The 19,998-nt window shown below is 40.5% G+C and overlaps 1 protein-coding gene across 2 annotated transcripts in view; it reads left to right on the forward strand.

Moving 5' to 3' along the window:
- MAPK4 (mitogen-activated protein kinase 4) overlaps positions 1 to 19,998 on the forward strand; it is a 169,107-nt gene that overhangs the window by 115,839 nt on the left and 33,270 nt on the right. For both annotated transcript variants that reach the window (XM_053700405.1, XM_053700406.1), the window contains exon 3: positions 19,294 to 19,455. In XM_053700405.1, coding sequence (XP_053556380.1) covers positions 19,294 to 19,455 — 162 coding nt within the window. The remainder of the gene's footprint in view (positions 1 to 19,293; positions 19,456 to 19,998) is intronic.

Raw genomic sequence — 19,998 nt, forward strand, 5'->3', positions numbered from 1 at the left:
CAGTGTGATACCTAGGTATTTAAAGGTGTGGGTGATTACTTTAAACTTGTCCTCTAGGGGTGTGTCAGGGTTTTTGTTCAGCAGCCATAGTAATTCAGATTTGTCCTTGTTTATCTGATAGCCTGAGATCTCACTAAATTCTGCGATAGTTTTAGTTATGATAGGTATGTTTCGCCTGGGATCCCTGATATATAACACCATGTCGTCTGCAAAAAGTGATAGATGATTGACCACCCCTCCCATCTCCAGGCCCGGCGTTTCCTTCCTTATTTTAATTGCCAACGGCTCCAGTGCTAGATCAAAAAGGAGCGGAGACAGGGGGCATCCCTGCCTCGTGCCCCTCATAAGGAGGAACGTTTCGGAGGGAGACCCATTTACCAGGATAGCAGCATGAGGTTTACTGTAAATGGCTTTAATGGCTTCCATGAAGGAACCCCTTATCCCAAATCTCTCCATAGTATTGTATAGGTGGTCCCACAATATTTTATCGAATGCCTTCTCGGCGTCTACTAATATTAAACAGGCCTCTTCCTTATCTAATTGCTTACCTTCCCTGTCCTGATTCCAATAGTGTGTAAGCAGTAACTGTAATTTTCTCATATTTTTAACTGCCGACCTACCCTTTACAAACCCAGTTTGATCTTCATGGACTAATAGCGGAAGTAGTTCTGCTAATCTATTCGCAAGTAATTTGGTAAATATCTTGTAATCCGAATTTAAAAGGGATATCGGCCTGTAGGATTGGGCTAATAGAGGGTCCCTATCTGGTTTAGGGAGCACTGTGATGTTGGCTTCAGTGAACCTATTGGACAGGTCTGCTTTCCCTTCCAAAATTGCATTGAATAGTATTGCTAGTGTTTCTACTGCCTCAGCTTTGATCATTTTGTAGAATTCCCCGGGTAACCCATCTGGGCCCGGGGCCTTCTCTAGTGGAAGTGTTTCAATTACTTTGGCTATCTCTGATGGCTGAATACGAGCATTCAGAAACTGCAGTTGGTCCTCATCTAATTGCGGGAGTGCCAAATCCTCCCAGAACTTTGCTTTTTTATCTGGGTCTACTTCTTGGGAGCTATATAGATTTGAATAATAGTCTTGGAATACTTTCTGTATTCCTATGTCTGATGTAAGTATGCCTTCTCTACCTTGAATTGCTGCTATGGTGTTTGATTTTTTATCCAGCTTAGTGAGTCTGGCTAATAATTTCCCTGTGCGGTTCCCGTAGCGATAGTATTTAGCCTGTGAGCGGTTTTGGGCAGACACTGATGTCTGTATTAAGTATGTATCTCTAAGGCCTTTAACCTCCTTGTATCTAGCTCTGTTTTGTTCTGTTGGGTTCCTCAAGTACCTATTCCTAGCATTTAGTATCTGTCTTAACAGGAGGTCTCCTCGCATTCTGCGTGTTTTCTTTATTTTAGCTGCATAGGCTATTACTACCCCCCTCAACACTGCCTTCGCCGATTCCCAGAATAAGGAGATATCATTGATATGTTGGGCATTTAGTTCTTTATAGACCAACCATTCCCCCAGTAGGTGTTTGTGAAGATTGAGGTCGTGAAAGAGGTGTGTAGGGAATCTCCATCTAGGTGTTTGCCTATGGGTCGTATCGGTGTCTATGAGTAATGAGACTGGGGCGTGATCTGAGATGGTTATCGGATCTATCTTGATATCTGTTATGCGTTGGCAAAGGGAGTCAGTGACCAGAAAATAGTCAATGCGTGACAGTGTCGTTTTAGCTGGATGTAGGCAAGTATAGTCCCTGGCCTCTGGATTCCTGTCCCTCCAAATGTCTACTAAAGATAGAGTGTTTCTGAAATGGTTAAGCATGCGTGTTTCCCTCTTGGAGCCTTGCCATTGTATTGTACGTCGTGTGGAGTATTGTGGGTTACAGAACCTATCCGCTGGTGTATGTGGTGCAATATTATAGTCACCTCCCATCACTATGGGAAGGTCTGAGAATTGTAGAAGTTTGGTCTGTAATCCAGTCAGAAATGTTTTTTTGTCTGTGTGCGGTCCATATATTCCACACAGTACCATATGTAAGTTGCCTATTTTGATCTTAACTATGAGGTATCTCCCCTCTGTGTCTGCTACAGTTTGTGAGACCGAGTAGTTTAGGCCTTTACGGAAAAGTATTGCCACACCTCTGGCCCTCTTCCCCTCATACGGTGTATACAATACCTCCCCCACCCATCCCTGTTTGAGTTTCTGGTGCTCTTTTTGGGAAAGATGGGTCTCCTCCAATATAGCTACATCAGTTCTTTTAATGTTTAAGTGCCTTAAAATAGTTTTCCTTTTTATTGGAGAGGTAATCCCCCCCACATTCCAAGTTATGAGCTTCATGTGGTCCTGAGGTATGAAAATGTCTTATGTAGACTAGGTAAGTGTAATCTGAGACCCTTAAGCGTGTATATCGTGTATGGGGTACCTTACAGAATTTGTCCTTATGTCTCGGTTTCCCTGCTGTTATATTCTTGCAGGTCCTCTGCCCCTATTTCCCCCGTGCGGTTTCCAGAGGAGAGGCGGCTTGGCTCCTTCTCTAGTATGAAAAAAACCAGTTACTGCTCAAGATAAACAATACACAGAAATATAAGACCAGCAATGGGTTGATTAGCATATAGCCCTTTTTCCTCCTTGTCCTAAAATTTTACAATCAATGTCAATGTGTAAACCAGTGTGTCCACTCTCTTATACAGATTAGGCAATTAGCATATAATACAAAAGGAACATTAAACATAAATATTGAGAACAATAGTATTAGACTATGACAGATAACTTTTTTTTTTTTTTTAACCTGTAAACTGTAAACTTTGAGTTATCTCCTTTCTCAGGAACTTAACTATTGAGTGCAAATAGAACTTTTTACTTTTTAAACCCCCCCTCCTCACTTTGTAAGGAAACATTTGTCCATGGTTCTGTCCATAAACATTTGATACTTCAAATATGGCTTGTAATTTCAATTTCAGGCCCAGCCCTGATTCTGGATCATGGGACAGCGTCCCCCTCATCCGGTGCTTGTCGTCTTTCTCTTTGAAGATGTAATTTGAGCTGCGTTGGAGATTCAAAGAACAGTGGCCCTCTGTCTGTGTGTAGTCTCAGCCTTGCCGGGAACAGCAAAGCTGCTGTTCTGCTTTGTTCACTAAGCTGCTTGCAGTATGGCGTGAACTCTCTTCTTTTTGCTGCCACTGTCGCTGAATAGTCCTGGAACAGCAAGATTCTTTTCCCTTCATATTCCAAAGAGTTGATCTTCCTGTACGCTTGTAGAATTGTGATTTTGTCCTTGAAGTTGAGATATTTCACCATAACTTGGCGCGGTTGTGTGTTATTATTGTCCCCTTGTCTTCTTTGGTCCCCCACTCTGTGGGCTCGCTCTACTGTACATGGCAGGGATTCTTTTGGGATGTTTAGTAGGTTGGGTAAGATTGTCTCTGCAAACTCCACCAGCTGTGAGCCAGGGAGCGACTCCGGAACTCCCACCATTCTAAGGTTGTTTCTTCGCGACCTATTTTCCAGGTCATCAATTTTTGCCCACAACCTTTCATTTTGTTGCTGTAGGGAGTGCACTTGGGATTCAGTCTCTCTGTGGCGTGATTCCCCTTCTGCCACCTTCTGCTCCACACTTGTCAATCTGCCATTAAAGGATTTAACTTCCTCTGTAAGGGAGTCCATGCCCGTTTGAAGCTGGTCAATCTTTGGCAAGAATAGTGCTGAGATTTGTGACACTATTGGGTGTGTGTCTTGGGAGCTCGTGGGGAGAGGGTCTTCCACGGGCCCCAGGGCCTGTTGAGCCTCTACTTGATTTTTCTTCTTGTCTGCATTTTTTTGCCTACTTGCCATGGCGTCCGTTTTTTTAACGTAGGAGTTATAATATTTGTGCATACAGGTCTTGGGGTTTGAAGCTGTTATCTCCAACTGTGTATATCTAGTAGGAAATATCTCTCGTTCTCATGAGGTTGAGGTTATAAGTAACTGGGCCTGCATTAGTTGGAATTTCTATGCTAGCATGGTTATGGTGGGTGAGCAGGGGGATGGGGATTTTCTCGATCTAGTCCTGCATGTCTAGGGTAGGTGTCAACTGTCCTTTGAAATTATGGAAGTCCATTTGGGGGGAGAGATCACTCCCTTGCCCTTTAACCTGTGGGTTTCTGCAGTACTTTCAGCCCCTAAAGGCCTCTCTCAAGTTAGGGGAATGTCTCCTGTCAAAGTTTTGTTTTTGTCAGTTTATTCTGCTGATCAGTCCAGTATTAGGGAGTATAATGTGGCTCAGCACCCGCTTTTCTGTGTGTCTTGCAGTTAATAATGTGTATGAGGGGTCTTTGCTCTTTTGTCGATGTGCCAAATATCTGGATGTCTTGTTTGGCAGTTAAAAGCTTGGATTTGATTTGCGCCACATCCCTTATCTCTATAACTGTTTGACTCTGTTGTGTTGTGCTTAAGTTTTACCCCTGTTAGAGTGCTTTGCCCCTAGTGCTCTCTGTGCAATTTGAAAGTTGGTATTATGACGTTTTAATCCTTTTTCTCTGTGTCTTAAGTCGATTTTCGTTCTCTCTGTGTGCCCCACGCTGTTGCTTGCAGCTCTGTCTGCACACGCTATACTCTGTGAATCCCCTCTTTGTCAGATCTAATATGGCGGTTTCCCGCCTCAGATTATCTCACCCTCCTGCCTTATGTGTTGCTGCCTTGTTCCAAGGGTCCTTCTCTCCTGTTTCTTGGGCTCTGTCTGATCGTGCTCTGGACTCAGTCAGTTGCGGTATCGTGTTAGCCCTGTAGCGGTGCGGCCCAGTTTGATGGCGGCTGACTCCGCCGCAGCTTTCCACTTCTCTGTCTGTTCCTTCAACGGTGAGGGAATCAGATGGCAGATTCCTCACCGACTAAGTTCCGGGCAGTCTCTTCCCTGCTGCCAAGGATGTCGGTTTTAATTCGGGCAGTTAATTGTTATTTTCTGCAGTGAGCAGACCGGGAGCTCCTTCCCTTGCGTCCGTTCACTTCGCCCGCCCACCGGAAGTCTCAGTACCGTTTTTTTATATTTGCTTGTTAACTTGATTTAAAGTGTTTTCCAAGCTTGCTAGTCTCATTGCTATTCTGTATAAACATGTCTGACATAGAAGATACTCCTTGTTTATTATGTTTAAAAGCCATGGTGGAACCCCCTCTTAGAATGTGTACCAAATGTACTGATTTCATTTTATGCAATAAAGATCATTTTCTGTCTTTAAAAAATGTATCACCAGAGGAATCTGACGAAGGGGAAGTTATGCCGACTAACTTTCCCCACGTGTCAGACCCTTTGACTCCCGCTTAAGGGACTCACGCTCAAATGGCGCCAAGTACATCTAGGGCGCCCATAGTGTTTACTTTACAAGACATGGCGGCAGTCATGGATAATACACTGTCAGCGGTATTAGCCAGACTACCTGAACTTAGAGGTAAGCAAGATAGCTCTGGGGTGAGACAAAATGCAGAGCATACTGACGCTTTAAGAACCATGTCTAATACTGCCTCACAATATGCAGAAGCTGAGGAAAGAGAGCTTCAGTCAGAGGGTGATGTTAATGACTCAGGAAAGATATCTGATTCTAATATTTCTACATTTAAATTTAAGCTTGAACACCTCCGCGTGTTGCTTAGGGAGGTTTTAGCTGCTCTGAATGACTGTGATACCATTGCAGTGCCAGAGAAATTGTGTAGACTGAATAAATACTTTGCAGTGCCGGTGTGTACTGATGTTTTTCCAAATACCTAAAAGGTTTACAGAAATTATTAATAAGGAATGGGATAGACCAGGTGTGCCGTTCTCTTCCCCTCCTATTTTTAGAAAAATGTTTCCAATAGACGCCACCACATGGGACTTATGGCAGACAGTCCCTAAGGTGGAGGGAGCAGTTTCTATTCTAGTAAAGAGTACTACTATCCCTGTCGAGGACAGTTGTGCTTTTTTTTTTTATATCCAATGGATAAAAAATTAGAGATTACCTTAAGAAAATATTTATTCAACAAGGTTTTATCCTACAGCCCCTTGCATGCATTGCCCCTGTCACCGCTGCTGCGGCGTACTGGTTTGAGTCTCTGGAAGAGGCTTTACAGGTAGCGACTCCATTGGATGACATACTTGGCAAACTTAGAGCACTTAAGCTAGCCAATTCTTTTATTCTGATGACATTGTTGATTTGACTAAGAATTCTGGTTTTGCTATACAGGCGTGCAGAGCGCTATGGCTTAGATCATGGTCAGCTGACGTGACTTCAAAATCTAAGCTACTTAACATTCCCTTCAAGGGAAAGACCCTATTCGGGCCTGGTTGAAGGAGATTATTGCTGATATCACTGGAGGAAAAGGTCATGCCCTTCCTCAGGACAGGTCCAAATCTAGGGCCAAACAGTCTAATTTTCGTGCCTTTCAAAACTTCAAGGCAGGTGGGGCATCAACTTCCTCTAATAATAAACAAGAGGGAACTTTTGCTCAATCCAAGACGGTCTGGAGACCAAACCTGACATGGAAAAAAGGTAAGCAGGTAAAAAAGCCTGCTGCTGCCTCTAAGACAGCATGAAGGAACGGCCCCCTATCTGGGAACGGATCTAGTAAGGGGCAGACTTTCACTCTTTGCCCAGGCGTGGGCAAGAGATGTTCAGGATCCCTGGGCGTTGGAAATTATATCCCAGGGATATCTTCTGGACTTCAAAGCTTCCCCCCCAAAAGGGAGATTTCACCCTTCACAATTATCTGCACACCAGATAAAGAGAGAGGCATTCTTACACTGTGTACGAGTCCTCCTAGTTATGGGAGTGATCCATCCAGTTCCAAAGGAGGAACAGGGACAGGGTTTTTACTCAAATCTGTTTGTGGTTCCCAAAAAAGAGGGAACCTTCAGACCAATTTTGGATCTAAAGATCTTAAACAAATTCCTCAAAGTTCCGTCGTTCAAGATGGAAACTATTCGTACCATCCTACCACTGATCCAGGAGGGTCAATATATGACTACAGTGGATCTAAAGGATGCTTATCTTCACATTCCGATACACAAAGATCATCATCGGTTTCTCAGGTTTGCCTTTTAAGACAGGCATTACCAGTTGTAGCTCTTCCCTTGGGATTAGCTACAGCCCCAAGAATCTTTACAAAGGTTCTAGGGTCACTTATGGCGGTCCTAAGGCCGTGGGGCATAGCAGTAGCCCCTTATTTAGATGACATCCTGATACAGGCGTCAAACTTCCAAATTGCCAAGTCTCATACGGACGTAGTACTGGCATTTCTGTGGTCGCATGGGTGGAAAGTGAACGAGGAAAAGAGTTCTCTATCCCCACTCACAAGAGTTTCCTTTCTAGGGACTCTGATAGATTCTGTAGAAATGAAAATTCACCTGACGGAGTCCAGGTTATCAAAGCTTCTAAATTCCTGCCGGGTTCTTCATTCCATTCCGCGCCCTTCGGTGGTTCAGTGTATGGAAGTAATCGGCTTAATGGTAGCGGCAATGGACATAGTGCCGTTTGCACGCTTACATCTCAGACCGCTGCAACTATGCATGCTCAGTCAGTGGAGCGGGGATTACACAGATTTGTCCCCTCAACTGAATCTGGACTAAGAGACCAGGGATTCTCTTCTCTGGTGGCTATCTCGGGTCCATCTGTCCAAAGGTATGACCTTTCGCAGGCCAGATTGGACAATTGTTACGACAGATGCCATCCTTCTAGGTTGGGGTGCAGTCTGGAACTCCCTGAAGGCTCAGGGATCGTGGACTCAGGAGGAGTCTCTCCTTCCATTAAATATTCTGGAACTAAGAGCGATATTCAAGGCTCTTCAGGCTTGGCCTCAGTTAGCAACTCTGAGGTACATCTGATTTCAGTCGAACAACATCACGACTGTATCTTACATCAACCATCAAGGGGGAACGAGAAGTTCCCTAGAGATGTTAGAAGTTTCAAAAATAATTCGCTGGGCAGAGATTCACTCTTGTCACCTATCAGCTATCCATATCCCAGGTGTAGAGCACTGGGAGGCGGATTTTCTAAGTCGTCAGACTTTTCATCCGGGAGAGTGGGAACTCCATCCGGAGGCATTTGCACAACTGATTCATCGTTGGGGCAAACCAGAACTGGATCTCATGGCGTCTCGCCTGAATGCCAAGCTTCCGTGTTTCGGATCCAGGTCCAGGGATCCCAAGGCGACACTGATAGATGCTCTAGCAGCGCCATGGTCTTTCAACCTGGCTTATGTGTTTCCACCGTTTCCTCTGCTCCCTCGACTGATTGCCAAGGCCAGGCAGGACCTGGTATGCAGATCTAGTGGACATGTCATCCTTTCCACCATGGTCTCTGCCTCTGAATCAGGACCTTCTACTTCAGGGTCCTCTCAACCATCCAAATCTAATTTCACTGAGGCTGACTGTCTGGAGATTGAACGCTTGATTTTATCAAAGCGTGGCTTCTCCTAGTCAGTTATTGATACCTTAAGACAGGCACGAAAGCCTGTCACCAGGAAAATTTACCATAAGGTATGGCGTAGATATCTTTATTGGTGTGAATCCAAGGGTTACTCATGGAGTAAGGTCAGGATTGCTAGGATATTATCTTTTCTCCAAGAAGGTTTGGAAAAAGGATTGTCAGCTAGTTAAGCGTCTGGCAGATGTTCCAGACGTTCAGGCATTTTGTCAGGCTTTAGTTAGAATCAAGCCTGTGTTTAAACCTGTTGCTCCACCATGGAGCTTAAACTTGGTTCTTAAGGTTCTTCAAGTAGTTCCGTTTGAACCTCTTCATTCCATAGATATCAAGCTTTTATCTTGGAAAGTTCTTTTTTTGGTAGCTATTTCCTCGGCTCGTAGAGTCTCTGAGCTATCTGCCTTACAATGTGATTCTCCTTATCTGATTTTTCATACGGATAAGGTAGTCCTGCGTACCAAACCTGGGTTCTTACCTAAGGTGGTATCTAACAAGAATATCAATCAAGAGATTGTTGTTCCATCCTTGTGTTACACAATTTGGACGTGGTCCGTGCTTTAAAGTTTTACTTACAAGCTACTAAAGATTTTCGTCAAACATCTGCTTTGTTTGTTGTCTACTCTGGACAGAGGAGAGGTCAAAAGGCTTCGGCAACCTCTTTTTCTTTTTGACTAAGAAGCTTAATCCGCTTAGCCTATGAGACTGCTGGACAGCAACCTCCTGAAAGGATTACAGCTCATTCCACTAGAGCTGTGGCTTCCACTTGGGCCTTTAAAAATGAGGCTTCTTTTGATCAGATTTGCAAGGCGACGACTTGGTCTTGGCTTCATATTTTTTTCAAAATTTTACAAATTTGATACTTTTGCTTCTTCGGAGGCTATATTTGGGAGAAAGGTTTTACAGGCAGTGGTTCCTTCCATTTAAGTTCCTGCCTTGTCCCTCCCTTCATCCGTGTACTTTAGCTTTGGTATTGGTATCCCACAAGTAATGGATGATCCGTGGACTGGATACACCTTACAAGAGAAAACACAATTTATGCTTACCTGATAAATTTATTTCTCTTGTGGTGTATCCAGTCCACGGCCCGCCCTGTCATTTTAAGGCAGGTAATTTTTAAATTTAAACTACAGTAACCACTGCACCCTATGGTTCCTCCTTTCTCGGCTTGTTTTCGGTCGAATGACTGGCTATGACAATTAGGGTAGGAGCTATATTACAGCTCTGCTGTGGGTGTCCTCTTGCAACTTCCTGTTGGGAATGAGAATATCCCACAAGTAATGGATGATCCGTGGACTGGATACACCACAAGATAAATAAATTTATCAGGTAAGCATAAATTGTGTTTTTTGAGATCTCATGGGTGGAAGGTGAACATAAAAAAAAGAGTTCTCTCTTCCCTCTTACAAGAGTTTCCTTTCTAGGGACTCTGATATATTTGGTAGAAATGATAATATTTCTGACGGAGGTCAGAAAATCAAAGATCTTAACCACTTGCCGAGCTCTTCATTCCATTCCTCGGCCATCAGTGGCTCAGTGTATGGAGGTAATCGGATTCATGGTAGCGGCAATGGACATAGTTCCTTTTGCCTGCCTACACCTCAGACCACTGCAACTATGCATGCTCTAACAGTGGAATGGGGATTATGCTGATTTATCTCCTCAACTGCATCTGGACCAGGAGACCAGAGATTCTCTTCTCTGGTGGTTGTCTCAGGACCACCTGTCTCAGGGAATGTACTTCTACAGGCCAGAGTGGCTCATTGTAACGACAGATGCCAGCCTGCTAGGCTGGGGTGCAGTCTGGAACTCCCTGAAAGCACAAGGCTTATGGTCTCGGGAGGAATCTCTTCTTCCGATAAACATTCTAGAACTGAGAGCGATATTCAATGCGCCTCAGGCGTGGCCTCAGCTTGCTGCGGCCAAATCCATCAGGTTTTCAGTCGGACAACATCACGACTGTAGCTTATATCAATCATTAAGGAGGAACAAGGAGTTCTCTAGCGATGATGGAGGTAACCAAAATAATCCGATGGGCAGAGGATCACTCTTGCCATCTCTCAGCAATCCACATCCCAGGAGTAGAGAACTGGGAGGCGGATTTCCTAAGTCGTCAGACTTTTCATCCGGGGGAGTGGGAACTCCATCCAGAGGTATTTGCCCAGCTGATTCAGCTATGGGGCACACCAGAATTGGATCTGATGGCGTCCCGTCAGAATGCCAAACTTCCTTGTTACGGGTCCAGGTCCCGGGATCCCAAGGCGGTACTGATAGATGCTCTAGCAATGCCTTGGTCCTTCAATCTGGCCTATGTATTTCCACCGTTTCCTCTCCTCCCACGTATGGTTGCCAGAATCAAGCAGGAGAGAGCTTTGGTGATTCTGATAGCACCTGCGTGGCCCCGCAGGACTTGGTATGCAGACATAGTGGACATGTCCTCGGTTCCACCGTGGACTCTGCCAATGAGGCGGGACCTTCTAATCCAAGGTCCGTTCACGCATCCAAATCTAATTTCTCTGCGTCTGATTGCTTGGAGATTGAACGCCTGATTCTATCAAAGTGTGGTTTCTCTGAGTCGGTCATTGATAACCTGATTCAGGCTAGAAAGCCTGTCACCAGGAAGATCTATCATAAGATTTGGCGCAAATATCTTTATTGGTGTGAATCCAAAGGTTACTCGTGGGGTAAGATTAGGATTCCTAGAATATTGTCTTTTCTCCAAGAAGGTTTGGAGAAGGGATTATCACCTAGTTCCCTAAAAGGGCAAATATCTGCTTTGTCTATTCTAATACACAAACGTCTGGCAGATGTCCCAGATGTTCAAACATTTAGTCAGGCTTTGGTCAGAATTAAGCCTGTATTTAAGCCTGTTGCTCCGCCTTGGAGCCTAAACTTAGTCCTTAAAGTTCTTCAAGGGGTTCCGTTTGAACCTATGCATTCCATAGATATTAAGCTTCTATCTTGGAAAGTTTTGTTTTTAGTAGCTATCTCTTCGGCTCGAAGAGTTTCTGAGCTATCTGCTTTACAATGTGATTCCCCTTACCTTGTTTTCCATGCAGATAAGGTGGTTTTGCGTACCAAACCTGGGTTTCTTCCTAAGGTTGTTTCTAATAAGAATATCAATCAAGAGATTGTTGTTCCTTCTCTGTGTCCTAATCCTTCATCAAAGAAGGAACGTCTGTTACACAATCTTGATGTGGTTCGTGCTTTAAAGTTTTACTTACAAGCAACTAAAGATTTCCGTCAAACATCTTCATTGTTTGTTGTTTATTCTGGTAAACGGAGAGGTCAAAGGGCTACGGCTACCTCTCTTTCCTTTTGGCTGAAAAGCATCATCCGTTTGTCCTATGAGACTGCTGTACAGCAGCCTCCTGAAAGAATTACTGCTCATTCTACTAGAGCTGTGGCTTCCACATGGGCTTTTAAGAATGAGGTTTCTGTTGAACAGATTTGTATGGCGGCGACTTGGTCTTCGCTTCATACTTTTTCCAAATTTTCCAAATTCAATACTTTTGCTTCTTCGGAGGCTATTTTTGGGAGAAAGGTTCTACAAGCAGTGGTGCCTTCCGTTTAAGGTCCCTCTCTTGTCCCTCCCTTCATCCGTGTCCTAAAGCTTTGGTATTGGTATCCCACAAGTAAGGATGAATCCGTGGACTCGATACATCTTACAAGAGAAAACATAATTTATGCTTACCTGATAAATTTATTTCTCTTGTGATGTATCGAGTCCACGGCCCGCCCTGTTTTTTTTAAGACAGGCATATATATTTTTATTTTAAAACTTTCAGTCACCACTGCACCCTATAGTTTCTCCTTTTTAGACAGTTCTGCTGTGGGTGCTCTCTTTGCCACTTTCTGTAGGGAAGGAGAATATCCCACAAGTAAGGATGAATCCGTGGACTCGATACATCACAAGAGAAATAAATTTATCAGGTAAGCATAAATTATGTTTTTAAACAACTTTCCAAATTACTTCTATTATTACATTTCCTTTGTTCTCTTAGTATCCTTTGTTGAATGAGCAGCAATGCACTACTGGGAGCTAGCTTATCACATCAGGTGAACCTATCGCAAGATGCATATATGTACAGCCACCAATCAGCAGCTAGCTCCCAGTAATGAATTGCTGTTCCTGAGCCTACCTAGGTATGCCTTTCAACAAAGGATACCAAGAAAATTATGCAAATTTTAAAATAAAAGTAAAATGGAAAGTTTTTTTTAAAGAAAATTGTATAATCTATCTCAATCATAAAAGGAAAAAAATTGGGTTTAATGTCACTTTAATTCAGGTCCCTAAACAGTAGACAGGTTTTTAGTTAAAATATTTAGTAGGTATATGTCTCTTGTTAGGCACAAATATAGATACTATACAAACGTACAAAATGACAAATGAGTAATAAACTTTCATTTTAAGTGCATAATAGTTTATTTTCATGGTGTTTATATTTGCACCGGAAAAGGGGCAACTATAGCTTACAAATATTTGAACTGAAACCCTTTTTTTTGTGCAGTGTCTATACCTGCTTTTCCTATGGAGCACGTCCACCTAGATGGTATAACTAATTCACCATTTAGTGAACAACATGAACTGGAAGATGCCTCTCTTCTAGATTTTTTTATTTTTATTTAAAGGGATATGGTACTCAAAAAAAAATGTATATCCTGATTATATGAAAGAGTGGCAGTTAAACCTATTTTTTTGTGTGAAATAAATTATTGAATTAAAGCTCTTTAAATTTAAACAGGAAGTAAATCATTTGTAATTGGATCCTGCTGCTTACTGGCTGATAGGGACAACTCCTATAGAAAAAGCTGGTTTATTCAGCTCACAAACATCAATTGTTCAAACAAAAAAAAATAGTAACACATTTTGAAACCTTATCTTTTTAACGGGACAGAGAATTTTTTTGAATATCGTGTCACTTTTAATTTCTAATAATTTTAGGTGCGCATCGCTACTTCACTCTCTTAATTTTCTTTTCCTGCCTCTCTCTCTGTCTGATACACTCTTTATTCTTCCCTCAATCTGTTCTCTCATTATTAACCTATTTGATTTTTTAATAATATAACTGCATAATTCGCAAAAGCACAATAAAAAAAGACAATGCAATAGCACTTACTCTGAATTTTAAATTATTAGTAGATGTTTGTTTTTTCTAAGAAATTTGAAAGACTGCTTCTATTTCCCTGCCCATACATGACAGCCATCAGTAAATTATGGACTCATATCTATATACACTGCAAACTCTTGCACATGCTCAGTAGAAGCTGGTGCCTCAGTAAGTGTGCATATAAAAAGACTGAGCACAAATTGATAACAGAAGTAAATTGGAATTTATTTTTTATTTTTTATGACATGCTCTATCTCAAATCATGAGTTTAATTTTGACTTTATTTACATCAATTTCCTTTTATGATTTGCTACAATCTCATCTACAGCTCTGTAGAGAAAGGACATGAAACTAAAGCAGATAACATAATTAATTTACAACCTCCTGTATGACGAATCTGATGTATTCAAGATGATAAAAATCTGTGTAAGGTCATTAGGTCAGAGAATGGGCAGGTAAATCAAAAATGAGATGGGAAAATGCAAGGTTCTACATTTTAGAAGTAAAAATAAGCAGGGAATCTATTATTTAAATGGGACTAGACATAGCCAAACAGAGGAGGAAAAGGATTTGGGAGTAGTAATAGATAATAAGCTAAAGACGGGTGCACAATGCAGGGCAGCAGCTTCTAAGGCTAATAAGATACTAGCATGTATTAACCCCTTAATGACCACAATGTACCCTGTATGTCACTGGTCGTTAAGGGTTTTTTCAGGACATAATAGCACAAGTCTAGCAAGAACACGCTATTAATTCCCTCCCTCCAGCAGGCTTTGTGGAATAGAGCAGTCTCAACGCTGGTGGCAAGACCGCGATATAAAACAATTAAGTCCCAAAAAAAGGCCAGCGACATACAGGGTACGTCGCTGGTCCTTAAGGGGTTAAAAGAGGCATTGATGCAAGGGAGGAAAGCATAATTCTGTCACTATATAAGTCCCTGTTAACACCTCACCTTGAGTATGGAGTGCAGTTCTGGGGACCGATCTCAAAAAAGACAGTACAGACAGTCTCAAGTAATGTGTCTTTTAGTAAAGAGCATTGGAATTAAGTAAAACAGAATTTGTTGCTAAAGTGACCAAAGGTGACCTTAAAGGGGCATTATACACTAGATTTTTCTTTGCATAAATGTTTTCTAGATGATCCATTTATATAGCCTATACAGTTTTGTTTTTTTTTAAATGTATAGTTTTGCTTATTTTTAAATAACACTGCGCTGATTTTCAGACTCCTAACCAACCCCCAAAGTTTTAGGAGAATACTGATGTATACCTACTCCAGCTTGCTCCTGTTTGTATAAAGAGTCGTTTCATATGCATAAGAAGGGGGGGGGAGTGTCTGCTTTTTTTCCTATAGAACCAGTTTTAGTGGGTGTTCTATCTAACCTTTTTAACAGTGTTAAACTGGGAGCTTCTAAGTAAGTTTTTAAACTGTTTTATACTGGATTTTTAGTAGTGTCTATTACATGCAGTTAAATAAAAATTGGTGTATACTGTCCCTTTAAAGTGACATGGAAATCAGAGTGTAGAGTTAAAAAAAAAGTTGCAGTATCAAGGAGGATGCATGTGTTTGAAACAATGCTTGTAACAATGTTATGCATACAGTGCTCAGTATACAGGATCCACAGCACCACTGTTTATAAAAATGTCTTCTTTTTATTTAAATTCCCAAGCTTTATAAACAAGTTTGTTCACTTTCAATCACATTTCTCCTAACAGAACCTATAGAATTGATCCCTGAAAGAATTATGTGAATTCTTAGAATTATTAGAGGCGTTATGAATTCTGTATACTGAATATTGTTTAACACGCTTAGCACGTTGGCTCCCAGGTCCTGCACTAAAGGAGAAGGTCCTTTAGCGCAGTCCCTGGGAGCAGGCCGCACTAAGCCGCCAATTAGCGTTGTCAGGGTTCTGTGAAGAAGAGGATCAGGTTAGCGCGCTCTCCAGCTTGCAAAAAGGTAAGTATTAACCCCCTAAAGGTCATTTAAAGATAATGAATAAATACTTGCATTTTGTTAGTAGTTTTTTTTGTTTTCTTCAATTTCGTTGGTGCATTAATTCTGATATTCTTTTAGTTGAAACAAAATTAATATCCGTTTTTCGTTACAAATTTGCATTCAGAACTAAACTAATGCACCTCTCGAGTATGCTTTCCTGGATAGGAATTACATTTTATTTTTATTGTACACATTGAACTATGAAAGTTTAATACTGAGTTCCATGTCCCTTTAAAGTGATATTTTTGTGATTTAAAAATAAAGTGATAGATTTTTTGTGATTTAAAAATAAAAATACCAAATTCACTTTGTTCTCTTGGTATACTGTTAAAGAGCATACCTAAGTAATCTTAAGAGCATGCATGTGGCATCAGTAGTATATGGCAACAATGTCTGCAACAATGTCTATATCAATTATATACATTGTTGAGTGCCTTTTTTGTGCTGCTGTTGGCTTATAGTAGTAGCTTTAGTTACTACTTAGCTGCTGTCCAGTTTCACTGACAACATTGCCCATAGGAAAAAAAAGTGAACATATTTTGGTAACAAATTCCACATAACCCCATGGGGTCCATTTATCATTGTGCGGACGGACATGATCCGCTATAGCGAACCATGTCCGCCGCACATCGATAAATGCCGACAGCATATGCATTTATCTTTGCACCAGAAGTTCTTGTGAATATCGCCCCCTGCAGATTCGTGGCCAATCGGCCGCTAGCAGGGGGTGTCAATCAACCCAATTGTATTCGATCGGGTTGATTTCTGTCCGCCGCCTCAGAGCATGCGGACAGGTTATGGAGTAGCGGTCTTTAGACCGCTGCTTCCTAACTTGTGTTTCTGGCAAAAATCTGATTCATTTGAAATATTCTGTTTTCAATGGAACAAAGAAAAAGAAATATACAGTATTGCCTTTATCTGTATAGCATAAGCATTCTTGAAGAAAGTATTTTTTCCTTTATATATATTTATTTTTATTGTTGCAAATTTAATTGCCTCTTTTTTGCAACTTTTTGTTATAGTTCTTTTCTTCTTAAATGAATGTTGTATGTCCCTGCAGGCTTCAACAAACCAGCTCTGCTTTATAATACAGCAATCACTAAATACGCTTCATAGACAAGTTCTCTCCAGCTTTAATTGCTGCGCCACAGGATAATTAAGTCCCACATGACTCATTAGAAAGTAAAAAACTGTATATTTAATGTGGTTACACAGAACCGCTCACAGATCTATAACAAAACTGAAACACCATAAGATGGGATTTAAAGGGACGTGAAACCCAATTTCTTTTCTTTTGTGATTCTGGTAGATCATACAATTTTAAACAACTTTCCAATTTACTTCCATTATCAAATTTGCTTAATTCTCCTGATATCCCTTGTTGAAAAGCATACATAGTAGGTATGCTCAGGAGCTGGGAACTAGCTGCTGATTGGTGGCTGCACATATATGCCTATTTTCTTTGGCTTACTGATGTGTTCAGTTAGCTCCAAGTATTGCATTGCTGCTCCTTCAATTAAGGATACCAAAAGAATTAAAGGGACACTGTTCCCAAAAATTTTCTTTCGTGATTCAGATTGAGCATGAAATTTTAAGCAACTTTCTAATTTACTCCTATTATCAAATTTTCTTCATTCTCTTGGTATCTTTATTTGAAATGCAAGAATGTAAGTTTAGATGCCGGCCCATTTTTGGTGAACAACCTGGGTTGTCCTTGCTGATTGGTGGATAAATCCATTCACCAATAAAAAAGTGCTGTCCAGAGTACTGAAACCAAAAAAAAAGCTTAGATGCCTTCTTTTTCAAATAATGATAGCAAGAGAACAAAGAAAAATTGATAATAGGAGTAAATTAGAAAGTTGCTTAAAATTGCATGCTCTTTCTGAATTACAAAAGAAAAAAAATTGGGTACAGTGTCCCTTTAAGCAAAATGGGTAATAGAAGTAAAGTGGAAAGATATTTAAAAATGTACGGTCTATCTGAATCATAAAAGAAAAAAATGAGTTGCATGTCCCTTTAAATGGATTTAAAGGGAAATCCTAATGAAAAAAATGTATGCTCTGTTTAATACCTAGTTTTACACATAGAAATCACCACCTATTGTCCTCATGAACATGCCCATTCAAACAGGCTGAGTCTACAGGAAGCAGAGATCTGCATATCCTATCACAAACCAGCTCTGCTTTATAATACAGCAATCACTAAATACGCTTCATAGACAAGTTCTCTCCAGCTTTAATTGCTGCGCCACAGGATAATTAAGTCCCACATGACTCATTAGAAAGTAAAAAACTGTATATTTAATGTGGTTACACAGAACCGCTCACAGATCTATAACAAAACTGAAACACCATAAGATGGGATTTAAAGGGACGTGAAACCCAATTTCTTTTCTTTTGTGATTCTGGTAGATCATACAATTTTAAACAACTTTCCAATTTACTTCCATTATCAAATTTGCTTAATTCTCCTGATATCCCTTGTTGAAAAGCATACATAGTAGGTATGCTCAGGAGCTGGGAACTAGCTGCTGATTGGTGGCTGCACATATATGCCTATTTTCTTTGGCTTACTGATGTGTTCAGTTAGCTCCAAGTATTGCATTGCTGCTCCTTCAATTAAGGATACCAAAAGAATTAAAGGGACACTGTTCCCAAAAATTTTCTTTCGTGATTCAGATTGAGCATGAAATTTTAAGCAACTTTCTAATTTACTCCTATTATCAAATTTTCTTCATTCTCTTGGTATCTTTATTTGAAATGCAAGAATGTAAGTTTAGATGCCGGCCCATTTTTGGTGAACAACCTGGGTTGTCCTTGCTGATTGGTGGATAAATCCATTCACCAATAAAAAAGTGCTGTCCAGAGTACTGAAACCAAAAAAAAAGCTTAGATGCCTTCTTTTTCAAATAATGATAGCAAGAGAACAAAGAAAAATTGATAATAGGAGTAAATTAGAAAGTTGCTTAAAATTGCATGCTCTTTCTGAATTACAAAAGAAAAAAAATTGGGTACAGTGTCCCTTTAAGCAAAATGGGTAATAGAAGTAAAGTGGAAAGATATTTAAAAATGTACGGTCTATCTGAATCATAAAAGAAAAAAATGAGTTGCATGTCCCTTTAAATGGATTTAAAGGGAAATCCTAATGAAAAAAATGTATGCTCTGTTTAATACCTAGTTTTACACATAGAAATCACCACCTATTGTCCTCATGAACATGCCCATTCAAACAGGCTGAGTCTACAGGAAGCAGAGATCTGCATATCCTATCACTTATCTCGTTCTTTCTATACACAAAAGCTAATACTTTAATACTACAATTTTCATAATGAGAGGCGGTTTTTAGTGTACAAGTTTCAAGCACAACAAAAGCTTTGGATAGCAGAAGAAAATAAAAGAGAAAAGTTCATTGAGTTCAACGTTCTCAGTTTTTCTGTTATCTCTGACTTTATACATAAACTAGATGAATTAACAGCAGCTAAAAATGTATCTGAGCATTTTTTAAAATGATATAGTGTGTGTGCGATTACTACATTTTACAGTATACTGTGAAACAAAATCATTGTTCAAGGTGAAATATATTTTCATCTAGCCTTACGGGATATCCTCTTGTCATTTCATTTTCTTGGTAAAGAAATTAGTACTGGACATATATATATTTTAAACCCTTGACATTCAAACAGGACAGCAGTGTAAGGATTTAAGATACATTTTTAGGTTTACACAGTATTGGTGAAAGTCTCCATGTTGTTTATTTTCTAGGTAACCATGAACTGGAACAAATGCAGCTGATTCTGAACACAATACCTGTGATTCATAAAGAAGATAAGGAAGAACTGCTAAAAGTGATGCCAACGTTTGTCAACAGTAGCTGGGAGGTGAAGAAACCTTTGAGGACGTTGCTACCTGAAGTTAACCTGGAAGGTGAGTTATTCACAACATTACTCCCCAGTAACAACACTACTGTTATAACGGTGTACTGGGTGGGCTCCATGTCGGGAAGTCTTATATGTATCAGAGAATCGGGTATAAGTCGAATTTTTAACTTTCATGATTCAAAGAGGTCGTTTGATGTAAACAACTTCCTAATCTACTTCTATTTTCATATTGACTTAGTATCTTTTATTAAAGGGACACTGTACCCAAAAAAATTCTTTTGTGATTCAGATAGAGCATGCAATTTTAAGCAACTTTCTAATTTACTCCTATTATCAATTTTTCTTTGTTCTCTTGCTATCTTTATATGAAAAAGAAGGCATCTAAGCTTTTTTCTTGGTTCAGCACTCTGGACAGCAGTTTTCGATTGGTGGATGAATTTATCCACCAATCAGCAAGGACAACCTAGGTTGTTCACCAAAAATGGGCCGGCATCTAAACTTACATTCTTGCATTTCAAATAAAGATACCAAGAGAATAAAGAAGATTTGATAATAGGAGTAAATTAGAAAGTTGCTTAAAATTACATGC

The sequence above is a fragment of the Bombina bombina genome, chromosome 2 (genome assembly GCF_027579735.1).
Source record: "Bombina bombina isolate aBomBom1 chromosome 2, aBomBom1.pri, whole genome shotgun sequence".
Taxonomy (NCBI): Eukaryota; Metazoa; Chordata; class Amphibia; order Anura; family Bombinatoridae; genus Bombina; species Bombina bombina.